At 43.4% G+C, this 15,068-nt stretch overlaps 1 protein-coding gene across 3 annotated transcripts in view; it reads right to left on the reverse strand.

Moving 5' to 3' along the window:
• The window catches only part of SOX5 (SRY-box transcription factor 5), a 299,360-nt gene extending 285,500 nt beyond the window's left edge, over positions 1-13,860 (reverse strand). The window contains exons 1-2 of one of the 3 annotated variants that reach the window (XM_086610564.1): positions 13,776-13,860; positions 12,930-13,027 (exon numbers count right to left, since the gene is read on the reverse strand). In XM_086610564.1, the coding sequence (XP_086466690.1) occupies positions 12,930-12,967 (38 nt within the window). In that variant the 5' untranslated portion in view covers positions 12,968-13,027; positions 13,776-13,860. Of the gene's footprint in view, positions 1-12,929; positions 13,028-13,551; positions 13,561-13,775 lie in introns of those variants that run through there. The other 2 variants (XM_086610561.1, XM_086610565.1) reach the window with 2 other exon arrangements.
• Between the last annotated feature and the right edge of the window lie 1,208 nt (positions 13,861-15,068).

The raw sequence follows: 15,068 nt of genomic DNA on the forward strand, positions 1-15,068 counted from the left end.
CTTTTAAATGAAAATTACATTTATTGAGAAAAGCATCCAGCAACATTATGATCTGCCACAGCAGCTCTCTAGACACAGCAGCAAGGAACCTTTAGCCCTGTCCAAAGGTGTTAACAATGCAGTACTAATGTGACACGGCACTAAAGGGATGGCCAAGCACACAGGCTTTGTTACATGCAGGAGGTTGCATTTTCCTCATCTTTTTCCAAATGTGCACCTAAGGTAAAATACTATCAAAGCCTTTCAAAGAAGAAAAGCAAAGAAGAAACATATTTTGTCCTGAATATTTTAAGGATAAATCTAGCAAAGGCAAAGAAATAATACCTAAATCGCTAACAAAGAGCGAAAGCTCCAAAGATTTTCCATTTTTCATACGGTGCGTTTTCTTCTGCTTAACTTATTAAGAGTAAAACATGAACTGATCAGAGTATCAAATTAATATATACTCCAATCTTCTCCTAACTTTCCATTTTTAAATATATTTCATGAATAGGCTTTTACCAAAGATTTTAGTCAGCTTCAGCCATTCTAAACCTTTAAACAGATGAATTGGGTCAAAATGATTGTATTATATGCCTGTAATTTACTCTATCAACTTTATTTTCCACCACTGAACCGCTAAAGGAAAACTGCAGTCTCGATTTAAAGCTGTAAATTCAGATCAAATGGGAAAGTGTTAAATTCAGAAGGGCTTTTGGTCCATTAACTTCCATGCTGATTTGACACGCTCCGCAGTGCTTGGGCAACAGACTGCTACACAACGTATTCCTAAGCAAACAGTGCTTTGTGTCATAAACCATCTGGGGTGTCAGTTCTAAGGGCCACTCATCCAAACTCCTCTGATACATCTTGGAAATACCGAGGTGCAGAACAGAAACTTTTTTTTCGCTACAGAGTCCCTTTTGCAAGGGTAAGGAGACGCTGCCGTCGGAGGAACAACCGAAGGCACAAAATTTTGGCTAAGGCATCCGTTTTCATTATTCTGCTGAAGAAAACCATTGGACATACAAGCTTTCCAAAAACACTATGATTTTTTCTAAGGTACCAATAAAAGTGATACCATTCATAACCTGGACAGTGCTCCCTTTCATATCAGAGCCTATAGTTGCAAAGCTAAGTGCCAAGCAGATGGTTGAAATCTGTTTTGTATAAAAAGTGTGTGTGCACACGCTGGTTTTTTTAGATTGAGTTCTTTGTATTCATATTCAGGCCTAGGTTCTAGCCATCAAAACACTGGCACTGAAGCAATCATTAGCAGCATTTTAGACAACTGGCAACTAAGGTATTCGCAGTTCTCCACAAAATGTTCAGCTAATATCTCCCAGATGTATAATTAAGGCAAAAGATCATCTTCTTAAATTGGTATCAGTGCTTTGGATGGCCTTTCAATAGACTGCACATGTATGTAAAAAGCTATTTTATTTATCTTCTTTTTAAAAATAATGCTCTAATTTTTTATATCTGCTTTTAAAAACACAGGCTTCTATATCAGGCTCTACCCGACTATAACAGCAGCATCTTCATTCATCTTATTTTCGTCTTTCTGATAAATATTGAGAAGGAAATCATCGTAGTACTAAGGATCTCCCTGTCTTATTTGCTAACCAGTTAGTTTACTTAATATGAAAATATAAGGGAGGCTATGCTGCTCCAGAGGAATCAGCTCCAGACGAGGGCAGAGAGTCCCCCTAGAACGCAATGTGCTGATGAATCTGCCGCTGTTACACTGGACAACCCATGGCAAGTCACCTCAGTTCCAGGCACCTCAGTCAACTCATTTGTAAGTAGGTTGTTTATTACCACAAACAGCAAAACCAGAAATGCTTACCAGCATGGGTTCTCATGGAATCTGGGAACAGGTGACAATAATTTGCCTGGTGACAAATTAAGAGAGGTCACACTTTTGACAACTGAGGTTATCAAACAAACGTATATTTGGAAGAATGTATTTTTGTGCAGCAGCCTTGCTTAAGACCTTGGTGGTCACAACTGGGAATTACCACCTTAGGAAACACACAGTTTCAAAACAAAGATTGATTTTGTGTACCGTGCCAAGTCCACTAAAGTCCAGATGTTAGCCCTGGCAGAATTCAGGTACATTTTCATCACTGCTATTCTGATTTTTCTAATCTGCCAGGGATACAAGTTGATCAGGAGGAACAGATAGTTAATGTGTCTTAACACCGACACAGAACTTCGGAAATCTACAGATCTGCAGAAGCCTGCAGACATCTCTCCTGGTGCTTTAGAAATTCTGGTGGTATTGCAACTGATGGAAGTTCACTGCAGCTTAAGGAAAGTCAGGCTTGTGCTCAGTTATCTCCTCACAAGCCACCATTTCATGCCACCCGGGTTTACTGGGGTGAAAAATGTCAGCTTTTTCATAGACTTGAGCAGAACATTAATTAATTAGGCCTACATTTTTAGGACCTGATACTGAACTGCAGTGTCACAGAGTCCAAACGCTCAGAATGAACGGGCACTTTTTTAAACGATGCCTCAAATGGCCCTATCACAAAACAGGTCTTTGTGAACACACTGCTGAATAACTACAGCTGAAATACTACGGAACATGCCTGATTATAATCCAATGTCTTGAAAGTAGTCTTCCTCTTAAAAACCTTATCAAAGAAAATATCTTAACAGCTCAGTCATAGTATCTATAGGCTACAGAGACCAAATCCACCCAGGACTCCTTAGTTTATAGCTATTTTCCCAACAGTATGTAGTAAGAGACGCAACGCAGAGACTAGATCTAAATCTACTGGTAGACCCCAGCAATTCAACTCTACTCCTACTGAGCATGCAGTTGGAAACGAGAAAAAAATACTAAAACAGATTAGAACAACTTTTAACATGAATAAGAAAATAATTCCTTTTAATAAGCCTGTACCATTTCCTTCATTTTGGATCTCTGTCACACATTTGAAAAACAGATGTCAAACACGCGGGTAAGAATCACAATGCATTTTGTGTTCTGCAAGGTGGTTTTTGCTTTTAAGCTAGTTGGTCTGCTCACTGTGGCTGCCTACATTGCTGCTTTCAATAGAGTCTGTTCCTCACATTAATACTCTCCATGTGAAGAATTTTTTCCTGGACTCTCCTAGTGCCTGGTCCTTACGTTATAAAACATATGACAGCTCTTGTACATGTGGCTGAAGATGTTAATTGCTCTCCAGAATGAAACCCTTACCTGACCATCAGTAGCATGCACTGTCTCTCTCAATTCACTGCTTAAACACTCTGGGTGCTGCTATCTAACTCCAGTTCTCCGAACTTGCCTCCAGGTAGGGAGTTTGGAAGTATCCTCAGATAACTGGAGAAGCTACAGGACAGTACTCCCTGCCAGTCCTAACCGATGCGACTAGGGCTGTAAATATTTCTTTACTTTATATTATTAATTATGCTTCATAGTCCCTATTTTACATATTTGAGTATTACAGTTCATCCTGCTAGAATGAGACCTTTAGAAATTATAATTGGACAGACAGAAGTCTGCAATTTGCAGTTCTTAGGATCTCTAGAAGGAAAAGGAGGGTCTTGAGGTTAAAAAACAGGACTAGCAGTCAGTTACCTCTACCTTTTATACCCACTCATGCAAACGATTTTGTGACACTGTTCCTCAGCTTTCTCATCTATAGGTTGAGGCTAATCTTGCTTCTCAATCCAAAGAGCACAGAAATCTTCATGATTTGCGTATTAATGCCTTCCAAGCGCTCTGAATTCCTAATCAAAAGACTTTATAGGAAGTATGGTTCTATTCTTAATATTATCAGTACTTCTAACAGTAAAGAAACTTTTATGTACATATGCAGAAAATACACAGAGAGAGAACGCACATGTACACATACTGCTCAATGTATAAATTCTAAAGCATGGCTTCAGGACTGAAATCTCATTCATGAACCATGCTAGGGATCTCTTACCTACTCTCCGTTTCTGAATTTTCCCCATACAAAGACACATTGATATTACTCTAAGCTCTACGCACAAAGGCTGCTCTGTGGAATGGAAAGAAACCTCCTTTTTTGTATTTGTACAGTCACAAGCATAATGGGGTCCTGATTCAGGATGCTCGCACTCTACAAAACCACACTAAATCAATGACACTAATACACATGCAGATTATCCATCAGAAGAGATGCATGGCATACTTGAGAGTGGTACGGTATTTTTCCCAGACTTTGCATGGTATTTCATGCAAACACCATATTAATATGGTTTCCTGAGTCACAATTAGTTTCAGAGTTTAGGCAAGAACAGCGAAAGTGAGCAGAACTTACACAACACAAGCAAAGGATGAGAGCCTTCCACTGAGAAATTCTGCCAAATTCCAATCTCAGTTGCAAAACGAGAATCAACTTGATGTTCATACAGTTTCAAAGACAAGAATCAATAGCCTTCTTTACAACATGCTGCCCACAAGTATCTACTTGAATCTCCAAAACCCATGAGCAAAAGACAAACCAAAGGCTGAACCTGAGAAGTGAGCTGTATTTTCTACGTCCCTATAATTTTCAAACTCAAAAGCCTGGATATTTTTAACAGACGTGGAAAAGAAACCTATTTGGCTTTACTCAGCAACTGCAGAAGGAAACTGTACCAAAAGAATAAGGTTGCGTGTTCTGTTTTCATTTGATTTCATTTAGCCTTTCAGTTCTATTTCAGTTTTGTTTCATTTAGTCTATTTTTTTTTTAAATAATCACCATGTTTTGGTGATTCACATTTCACACCAGCACAGGAACAAGTCATGTAAATACAACACAACAAAATGACCCAGTTTGTTAACAGACACGCCAAACGGGTAAGAACATCCTTCCCTCCGCCCTTACCAACCATCACCTTCCCACACATCTCATTTCTATCCAAAAAAGCCTCTGCCCCAGTGAGGCCACAGCATCGAAATTTAGGGAGAAAACCCTATGAATAGAAACTTGACTAAACCTTTGGAGAAAACAGTTTCAGCCTTGTTTTACAAAGTGAATGTAATGAGGCTGCTAAAGGAATTGCTCTGAAACCAGAAGGCTTTCTGCAGTCCCACCCAGCCAGGGCAGCACGACAGCAAGCCCATACTCTCTCCCAGGGCAGAGCTCTGCTGAAGTGCCTCAGTCCCTATCCCAGGCAGGCCACCCCGAGAGGTGGGAGGACACCGCACGCTTCACGCCCTTCGTTAAACTTTCTCTTGAAAGAAGGAATACCTCAAAGTTATAAAAATCATACGCAGAGATGCGCTTTGGGCATTCCACTGTGACGAATTTTAGTCGCATCACAGTAATTAAAGCATAATCTCTTTAGGATACCCCAAAAAATGAAGATAACGCAACTAAACGCAACCCAGTAAACAGACACATCAAACTGTAGAGAACAAACACGAATGCATCTTTACATATGGGTACATATATATAAATATATACATATATGAGGGTTTTTTAGGCTCACTGTTTAACCGGCCAAAAAGGTTTGGTGAAATCTTTTCACATAACTACAGTAAAAGAGGAACAACAAAATTAGAAATTGTTCAGAACCGCTGATGTTTTCCTTACTCTTGGTCTTAGGCTATCTGTTGAGTTGGCAACGGCACGCAACTCCAGCTCACTGTCAGATACGTTGTCCTTGCCCATGCCCAACCTGGGACATGAATGAATGAAACATGGGACGTTTTTTCACTCCCATGTTCTTGAAAAGAAAAATATCAAGAAGATGACAAGCTCAGCACCAAAGAAACCAAGAGGATGACAAGCTCCATGGGTTTCTCTTTATGTAAATGACATTCCTAGGCCCTCTTTCTCTAGAGCTACAAAGGTTCATGAAGAACATGAGATGTAGACAATGGTCTTAACTATGCAAGAATAACACATATCCACATACACAGAGCTGCTCACCACTAACAAGAACTCTGATTATTTAGACAAGAAAATTAAATTTCTATTGACTCTGCTTATATTTTTGCCCCCAAAAGTAATAGAATTATGTTAAGATCAGTAAGACAGAAACAAATATGTAGTAAGAAGACTATAATACAACCACACAGAAAAATTAGCAGTAAGGTAACATTTTATGATATACTTAGATCAAATAACATGCAGACATCCACATTCTAGGAAAAAAAAACAAACAACAAAACAAAATGAAGACAGTCTATATGAACTTGAGAAAACACAAAAGCAGAAGCACATGGTAAAAATAAAATAAAATAAAATCATTCTAGAACTCAAAGAGCAGTTGCTGACATGAATTTTCATATGTGGTCTTTCAAAAAAAAAAAAAGTATAAAAAGGAAATCTGGAATACCAAACAAATTTTTAAAATTGCAAATATAATCACAATTTGAGAACTGAGAAATGCTACCTGATTAATCCCACAATACTTTTAAGGGAAACAAGGTCAAAGCCATTTCAAATTTCAAAACGAGCCCCAAGCTTTTTTCTCATTTTCACTTTAACTCTCAGAGTTCTATAAGTCAAAAATAATACCATCATGTTGAACTTTTTTTTTTTTAAACAAGGGGACAAAAGGACGAGTTGAAAAGTGCCATGCCAGATCAAAACCAGGGAGTACGAAAACGTTTGCAAATTAATTTCAAAGCAAACCAACCAACCAACACCCCCAAATACCATGGGCAGCACCTCTAATGCTCCTGAACTTCATATTAACATCTAACAATCCTAGCAGCCCATGTCCTTCTCTTTTCCTTCTTTCTTTCTCTGCTTAAAAAATAAAAAATTGCATCCATCCTGAAAAAAAGATAGACAGCTTCTCTGAATTACCACTGTACATCTCACAATTTCCACTCGCTCCTCACATGTTTTTCAAGTACCCTGGCCCCTGCAAGCAGTGCTCACCAAAATTCCTCCAAAATCTCGTCTAAATTCGCTCCCTCCCTTCTACTGCACGCAGAACTTCCCGCTCTCACAGGACATGTGGACTCAGGAACAACTTTGGGAGACTTCTGGCTCCCCAGGCTGGCAAGGGCTGGGCTTGGCGCGGAGGTGACAAGCCACGTCTCTCGAGCGGAAGATGCGGCACGCGGGGCTCCCCGCTGTCCCCCTCGGCAGCCACTGGCGCAGGCAGAGCCCAGCCCCGGCCCCAGGTGAGGCACAAGCCACCTGGACCACGTCAGCCCCTCAGCAGGGCGTGGGAGCGGTGGGACGCGTGGCGGACCTCCAGCGAAGGTGCGGGTGACAACTTTATGGCCGGTGACGGCGGCGGGGTTTGGCCGGGGGTCTCCGGGAGGAGAGGTGACAGGTAGAAATGCCATAAATCTCCGTCACGTACGGTACTGCGCGCACGATCGCGTGCCCGCTGCCCAAAGCCGAAAGCTCGAGAGGAAAACGCCACCCGTTCCAGAAGTTCCAGAAGTAAGTTCTGGTTTAGGTTAACACACTAACGCGATGAGGGTTCGCTTAATTTGCAGCACGGTTTTTAACATGCTCAAATATGGTATGATTTTACCTTTCATAGGAAGTACAGGAGACTTCACACTTTTTCCTAGTTAGACAAAGATCCACAGATTCTTTAAGAGGAGAAGCGCTTCGCTTCTAAGGATGCTACTTGTTAAACAAACTCCTTGCCATCAGCAGAGACGCAGTGCAGCTATTGATTAATTGCCACGAGCGCTTCTTTTCTCTTGACTACAGTAGCACAATTCACAGGCTTTGAATATTTCCAGTGTATAGGTACAACATGACAACATGTTTTTCCCCCTCCACTTATGAGTTAATTATGCTATAATTAGGCCTGAGCAAGAAATTAATAAAAAAAAAAAAACAGAAAGCCAAGAGTATGTCAAACTGACTTCTGCAAGAGTTGTGGAGGCAGAGCTATCTGACACATAAGCATGCAGGTAACTTACTCAACCTTAAGAGGTTTGGGTTTTTTTTAAGTATAGTATGAAAAGCATGCGAAGAAACTATAAATCTGCCTTGAGAGGAGATACTCTTTTTCCTGTATAAATATTGTAAAAGTGTATTTTATACAGCTACAGATATATCACATTACAGGCACGTATGCACATCCTATCGGGGAGCTCCACATTTAAGTAACTCCACCAGATACTATATGCCTCCTAAATGATAAAGCCGTAAATGCTCGTTAAAAATTCCCTGAGAAGCAGTAAATATTTTGTAAACTAGTTATATATTTAAGATCTCTGGACAGCAAGAGAAGGAAAAACAATTCCTCTCCTAACTAAAGGTACCAATCAAACACACTATGCACATAAACATCGCAAGATGCTTGGTGGGAGAGTGTATGTATGTGTTTGTATGTGTTTTAATTAACTCCTTGAATGCATATGATGAGCCAGCCACCCAGAATTAGTAATGCCAAACTCCCGATTCGATTCAAACGCAATGAATACAACAGTCGAATTGTGCAGGCTGGTGTGTCACTCATCAGCTCTCTCATTTGGGCTTTTGCCTTCCAAGGCTAGATCACAATTTCAGCAACCGGTAAATTATTGAGATGTTCATTAAAATCCCCAATCTGTAACAGTCAACTTCTTCCTCACTAAGCATAAGCACAACAAATGAAATTAGCACACACAGGACATTAATGAGCAGTCTGCAAACGCATTAATTCCTTCAGATCTATCTCCGAGAAACAAAACCGTGTTAATTTTCGCCACTGCAAAAAAACACGATCTGAAACTTTTAACTGGCACTGTATTCATTCTTCAGATCCCAGAGCCCTAGACCCACAAATGTGAGCAATAAAGTCCTTTTCTCAAAACATCTCAGTGGAAGGTAAAAGCTGTTCAGCTCGATATTAAAGAAATCGCCTCTTTTTTTTTTTTTTAAAAAAAAAAGAATAATTACTCTTACTTCTACAGGTAGATTTTAGGAGAGTGGAACATCATTCTGAGCAAGCTGGTTAATAGAAAGGTATTATTCTGTCTCCAGAATTCTCAACGAACACAGCAGCAGAAGAAAGCTTTTAGGGTAACTTTAGCTAAGAAAAGCACTTAGGAATACACAAAGTTTCCTTTTAGGAAAATGATTTCTCCATTTGACAGTGTTGGTACAACCCCAAAATAAATTCAGTGGGAGTCTGAAATGACTCGTGCAGTGCAGCAATGAGGCAGCTAAGTATATTTTTTCCTCCCAGCAGAGGTTTGCTTTACATCCTTGAGCCTTTCCTTTCTAAACGCTATTCACGAGCACAGAGAACGTTTTGAGTGCACAGAACTGGTGACTGGAAACGTTAAACTTGTTCTACTGTCCCCATCCCCACCAGCGCCCATCCACGCCTTTTGTCTTTTCTAGCTCCTCTTTTTTTCCTATGGAAGCACTAACCCATCTTTTTTCCTTCCACAAACACTGCATACCTGTTTACCTCAAACTGTCACATTAAAAAAAAAAAGAAAGAAAAAAAAAAGAAGAAAAGGAAGAAAAAAGAGAAAGGATGTCACTCTGTCTGGATGCCTAGTGTAGTCTCTCTCTCAGTCTACAGAGAAATGTAAATACGCAGTAATTAATTTGGGTTTAAGAACATTCCGTACACTAGGGACATTGTTAAGCAGTCATTTTATCTATTTTTCATTGATCAGATTTTATTAAGACATTAAAACTTTATGTTGGGCATTTCTGGGATTTTATCATTCTGTAAATTTCACAGCTGGCTGTGATGCTTCTGGCTGCATTATCTCCACCTTCTCCTCAATGAAGTAAACTTTCTATTGTGGCCATGCCTGTTATATTCAAGCATACCGACACATCTTTAACAAAAAAAAAAAGAAAACTCAAACAACAACAGAGTTATTCTTTCGAGACCTTTAAAGCCAATTCAGAGTGCTACAGGTACATCATGAAGATCCCAGAAGTTATCCTTTCCCTGAGTAACGAACGGAGCGGATCCCAGCTCTGATTTCTTCCTACAGTGTTTCTGCGAACATCATCCCCTCAGCGTACGCATTCTGATGCTTCTCTCAACCAAGCAGCTGACTCGCCACAAACAGACAGACATGCAAGTAATTTCCGAGGAAAAGACAAAAACCCTCACATTTTTGGTACAGTAATTAATTATACATGCTAATTCACAAAACCTCCCGCAATTTACTAGTGATGCTGAATGAATTAATGAATGTTTATTCGTCTGACACTGAGGATCATTTTCATTCCAAGTGTGTATCGCAAATGCCCCCTGATAATGGCCACAGACACAGGAGAGAAGCCCCCTTGATTCAGATCCCTTCAGTTGGGGTGACTGAAAGTTTCTGAACTGTTTGCAGTTTACCAGGATACGCTGAAACACCACGGGAAAGACAACAGAGAGAGAAGAATAACCTCCTAAGATACGTACAGACGCTCTGAGATCTGAACTCCAAACAACTTCGCCTGATCAATCTTTACCTCCCTGTAATTTGCTGCTCAAGTTTAAAAGGGAATAGTGGGCAATGAATAGCAATAACAAAACTGAAGTCGGTCATGCAGATATGACACACTGGACCCCAGCGACTGCAGAAATGTGCTCCGAGAACTGTGTTTACTGAGAATCTGAGAAAATGACCTGCCATAAATGTCTAAAAAACAATCATCTGGGCATTGTCCACATATACAGACGTAAACTCTGGAAGCATGTGTGTGTCTGGGGGTCCGTGCATCCGTGTATAAGAGAAATCGTGTCCTCACGGCTGTCTTCTGATAAACGCACATATATTACATGGGCAGTATCTACTCTGTGTATGTGTGTGGAACTATAGTCAAACACACACAATGTAAACAAACGGTAATGATTAACAGAGATATTGGCTTGTATTACCAATTTCAACTGCAGAGGGAAAATTGTAAAAAAATAAAAATAAAAATGTATATGTCCCGAGGTTCATTTTTATTGCTTCCCTTTTCTACTGCTTGCTATTATCTGCATAGCAAAAGGAGAGCAGCGTATTGATTATTTAACTAGAATGTTTACAAGAGCAAAGCAGGGATCTCTGAAAATGAAACGTACGCCTAAAGGGGGGGGGGGGGGGGGGGGAGATAAGCTCATTCTAAGGAATACGTTTTTTCCAAAATTCTTTGTTTATACATAAAATTTATACAAAAATATATTTAGAAAGGAGAGACTTCAGATTAAAAAAAAAAAAAAGTCCCCCAACAGGAAAATGAAAGGACTTCTTCTTCACAGAGTTTACAAGTATTCTGTTGATCACAAAGTTCAAAGAATAATCGAAATCGCTTGCTTATAAATTTCTATGTATAATCTTAGCGAAGCACACAAAACACTCGAATCTATTAATTGTATGAACAAGGCAAACACATGACCATGATGCCAGATTAGATTCGACACCAAAAACAGTAACGGTTTCCTCAGGTAGTTGAACTAAGTTAACACAATGCACACGAATAAAACCAATTTTGTTCTCTCATTGTAATGATAGCGAACCAAAGAAAAATACCAAGTATCCCAAGTAAGTCTGTAAAATTAACTGTATTAAAGACAATGTCAGAGCAGTGCAACCATGTCGATTCCACTTTCTAGTAAGGAAGCGTTCTAGTTGCACAACGAGGACTGAAAGTGTTAAAATAGTTTTTTTCTGTGTTTCCCAATTTTATTTTTCTCTGATTTTTAATTCAAGCATTCTTTCCTGTCCTTTCTCTGCATGCATGTTCCTCAGCCCACTTAAAATGTTTTTATCTTGCCTTCTTTTCTATGCCTTTACTATCAAATTCAGTAGGTTTGAACGATGAACAGCTTGACTTAGCATATTTTTAACCAGCTGGTCTAGCACCTAGCTGGTATTGCATAGTCAGATACAACCAAATGTTTATACAGGAGGTAGCTTTCATGAAGATGAGAAAAAACGAAGTAACGCGCATCCTGGCGTTCTTTTATTTACCGCTTAGAAATGAAAGTTTGGATTGTTTACTGCGGCCGCACAAGGGGCTATTAATAACCTTTAAAAATGAAGCCGGAGGGAAAGGATGCCGGATCATCAATGGACGTGTGCACAAGCGCCTGAGAAAACACTTCAAAACCTCTTAGGAGCACCAGATCATATGAAATAAGGACGAAACTCTTGGAGGTCACGAGCCGTCACCAGTGACAGCAAAAACTTGATTCCAGGCAGGGAAAGCTCCTGCTTCGGGCCAGGGGCGACAGGCGCACCTACGTCACACCCAAACCCCACTCGTCATACCCAAACCCCGCTCCTGACGCTCTGCGAGAGAGGCGACGGCCAGAACTTGGAGGGAAGAGTTTCACTTCTTTTCTTTCTTTCTGTTCCCCCCCACCTCCTCAGGCAGAAGGATGTTCTCCTGATGGAGGGCCGGGATGTTAACTTGCCTAAAAATAATCGCTCCTGCTAGATCAACAAAGGTCATGTGCTCGGCGGAGCGCCTTCCCAAGTTCGACGGGCGGCGGAGGCTGGAAGTTGAACCCCCCGCCTCGCCCCGCCACCGGGCATCCTCCGTCGCCCGGGGGAGTCCCCGGGCAGGGGCGGGAAGGTGCTGCCGCGGGAAGGCGTCTCGCTGGCCGTGCCTCGGCGGGCCGGTGCGGGCACGGAGGGTGGGTCGGGGCGGGCACGGCAGCCTCCGAGGCAGCGGAACAAAGCTGCGCACCGCCGGGGCGGCCGGGCGAGGGGCTCCCCTCCCCGCCCCGCCCCCCCCCCCGCCCGGTAACTGACACGCCGTTTGAACAGCCGAGGTAACGCGGGCGGGGGGGGGGGCGCGGGGGGAGCATCTCCCGGGCTGCCGCCGAGCGCCGGAGTTGCGCGCCCGTCCCCGTGTGCCCGTGCGAGCCCGCGGCACGGGCGGCCCATCCGCGCACACGCGCGCAAACACGCGCGCTCGCATAGAAATAAATAATAAATAAAAAAAGAGACAACAACAAACAAACCACAAAACAGAACAAAAAAACGGGGGGGGGAGGAAAGACACACACACACACCGCGAGAGGCAGCGGCCCCCCGCCCCGCGACAACCGGACTCACCTTTCGAACTCCTGAGGTAAATCAGGGTCAGTCAGCATGCTGGAAAAGCGCAATTTCCCTTTGTCACAGCAGCCACCTATGGTCGCCTCCAACTGAACCTGTCAAGTGAGTCCAAACCTTCTAAACCGATTGATTTTCTCTCTCCCTCCCTCCCTCCCGCTCCCTCCCTCCCTCCCGGCTCGCTCGCTCTGAGCGAGGACTCCTTGACCAGTCTCTTAAAGGGGCAGCGCGCCTCGCAGCAGGCTGCTGGCGCAGCTCCCCCCACAGCGGCGCGGCGCGCCGCGGCTGCCAGGCGCTGGGCCACCTCGGGGTGCCTGTCCTTGCCTCTTAATTCTGCTCGCCCGCCGCCGCCAAACGGGAAAGTCAACTCGCTCAATGTCCTAAAAACCGGAGGGGGGGGGGGGGGGGGGGGGGGGCATAAACAGGGAGGAGGAGAGAGAGAAAGAAAAAAAAAAAGCCCGACAATCCACCTAAACCGGCAAACCAGAAGCAAATCCCCTGCGCTGAGGAAGATCGGTGGAGAAAGAAGATAAAACAAGAGCAGACTGATTAAACTGAAACAGTTATCAACTCTCTCGGAGTTGAAATAGGGGAGAAAAGATTAGACACATAAAAATGTTACCAAAGGCATTTGTGCTCCGAAGAATTTTCATTCCTTTCTCCCCCCCCCGCCCCGCTTTCTCTCTCCCTCTTTCTCTTTGGGGAGGGGAAAAAAAAAAAAACCACCACCGCCACACCACCCCGCACAACAATCAGGCATTGTTCTGAGGGAAGAAAAGCAACTTTGACAGATTGAAATATAGCAGAGGCCCCTTCAAGGAAACCTGTAAACAACTTGTCACTCACTCTGTCGGGCTCACTGTTAGCTCTTGCTTTCCACAAAGTGCTGCGAACCGTCCTGGCAACAAACCCAAAGTTTCCTTAGCTCCAAACTCCATCAAACAGCCCCGTTGTGTGCGAGGGAAAAGGTAGCCGCATGCCAAACCAGCGGGCGCGCAGGCACGCACAAACAACAACAAAAATAAACTTTTCCTTCGTCTGGTAGGGCTTCCCTTCTCCGCTTTTTACCCCCTCCCCTCTTTTTTTTTTTTTCTTTTTTTGTTTTGTTCCCCCCTCTGGGCGAGCGAGCGCCGTCCCTCCTCTGCGGCTCTCCCTGATTTCCCGTGCCCGGACACCCCCGATACGAGGCGGACGAAGCGCGGCTCGCAGAGCCCCTGGGCTGGCTGGCGGCGCGCAGCCTCCGCGGCACTTTCCAATTATCTAGATAAAAATCTGGCAGGCGAGGAAGGCAATCAGGTAATGGACCTTTGACACGCGGGGACGCAGGCGCGGGCAGCGCCGGCAGCCGCCGCGGGCCCAGCCCCGCATCCCGCCCCGGGGACACCCGCCGCCCGCTCCACTCGCTCGGCTCCGGCGGGGAGGGCTGCACCGCCCGAACCCGCCCCGGCGGGGAGAAGAGGGCAGCGGCCGGGAGAACGCCGCGGGGAAATTCCCGTCCGAGCCCCGGGGATTAGCCGGGGGCTACTCTGGAAGCGGAGCGCACAATGCCTCAATAGTCTGCGCGGCCGCGGCCCCTGTCCAGCCTGGCACTGAGCTCCTAGTAAAGGTGGGGGGGGAGGGAGGAAAAAAAAAAAAAAAAAAAAAAAAAAAGAGGGAAAAAACTGGTCTCCCTGCTCTTTAGCACACACATGTACACACACCCACACACAACCGCGTATCTATACTCCATTCTTTCCAGTTCCCCAGCCCTAATTCCTTTCTTTTTTTTTTTTTTCTCCTTTAATTTGCAGCTGGACAACATTAAGGGCCTTTAAAAACCACGAGGTTTTGACCCCACAACAGTTTGATTAGGTCCACTGCCCCCTCTCTTCCCCTCTTATCCCTACCTCCCAGTGACAAGGAGAAAGCGAGTTTACTTTTTGAAATATATACACATATTCACACAGAGCGGCCGTAAGATGTTCAATGTTTTCATGCCCACTGGCTTAAAAAAATTCCAAATAGAAAAACTTATTATTTTTACTAATATCCAAGAGCTACACTATTTAATTCACGCCTTTCCCTCTCTTTGCCTATGTTATAAACCAGCAGGGACCAGTCAGCCCAGCGCTGGCATAAAGGCACCATCGGCAAGAAGCC

The sequence above is a fragment of the Tauraco erythrolophus genome, chromosome 4 (assembly GCF_009769465.1).
Source record: "Tauraco erythrolophus isolate bTauEry1 chromosome 4, bTauEry1.pri, whole genome shotgun sequence".
Classification (NCBI taxonomy): Eukaryota; Metazoa; Chordata; class Aves; order Musophagiformes; family Musophagidae; genus Tauraco; species Tauraco erythrolophus.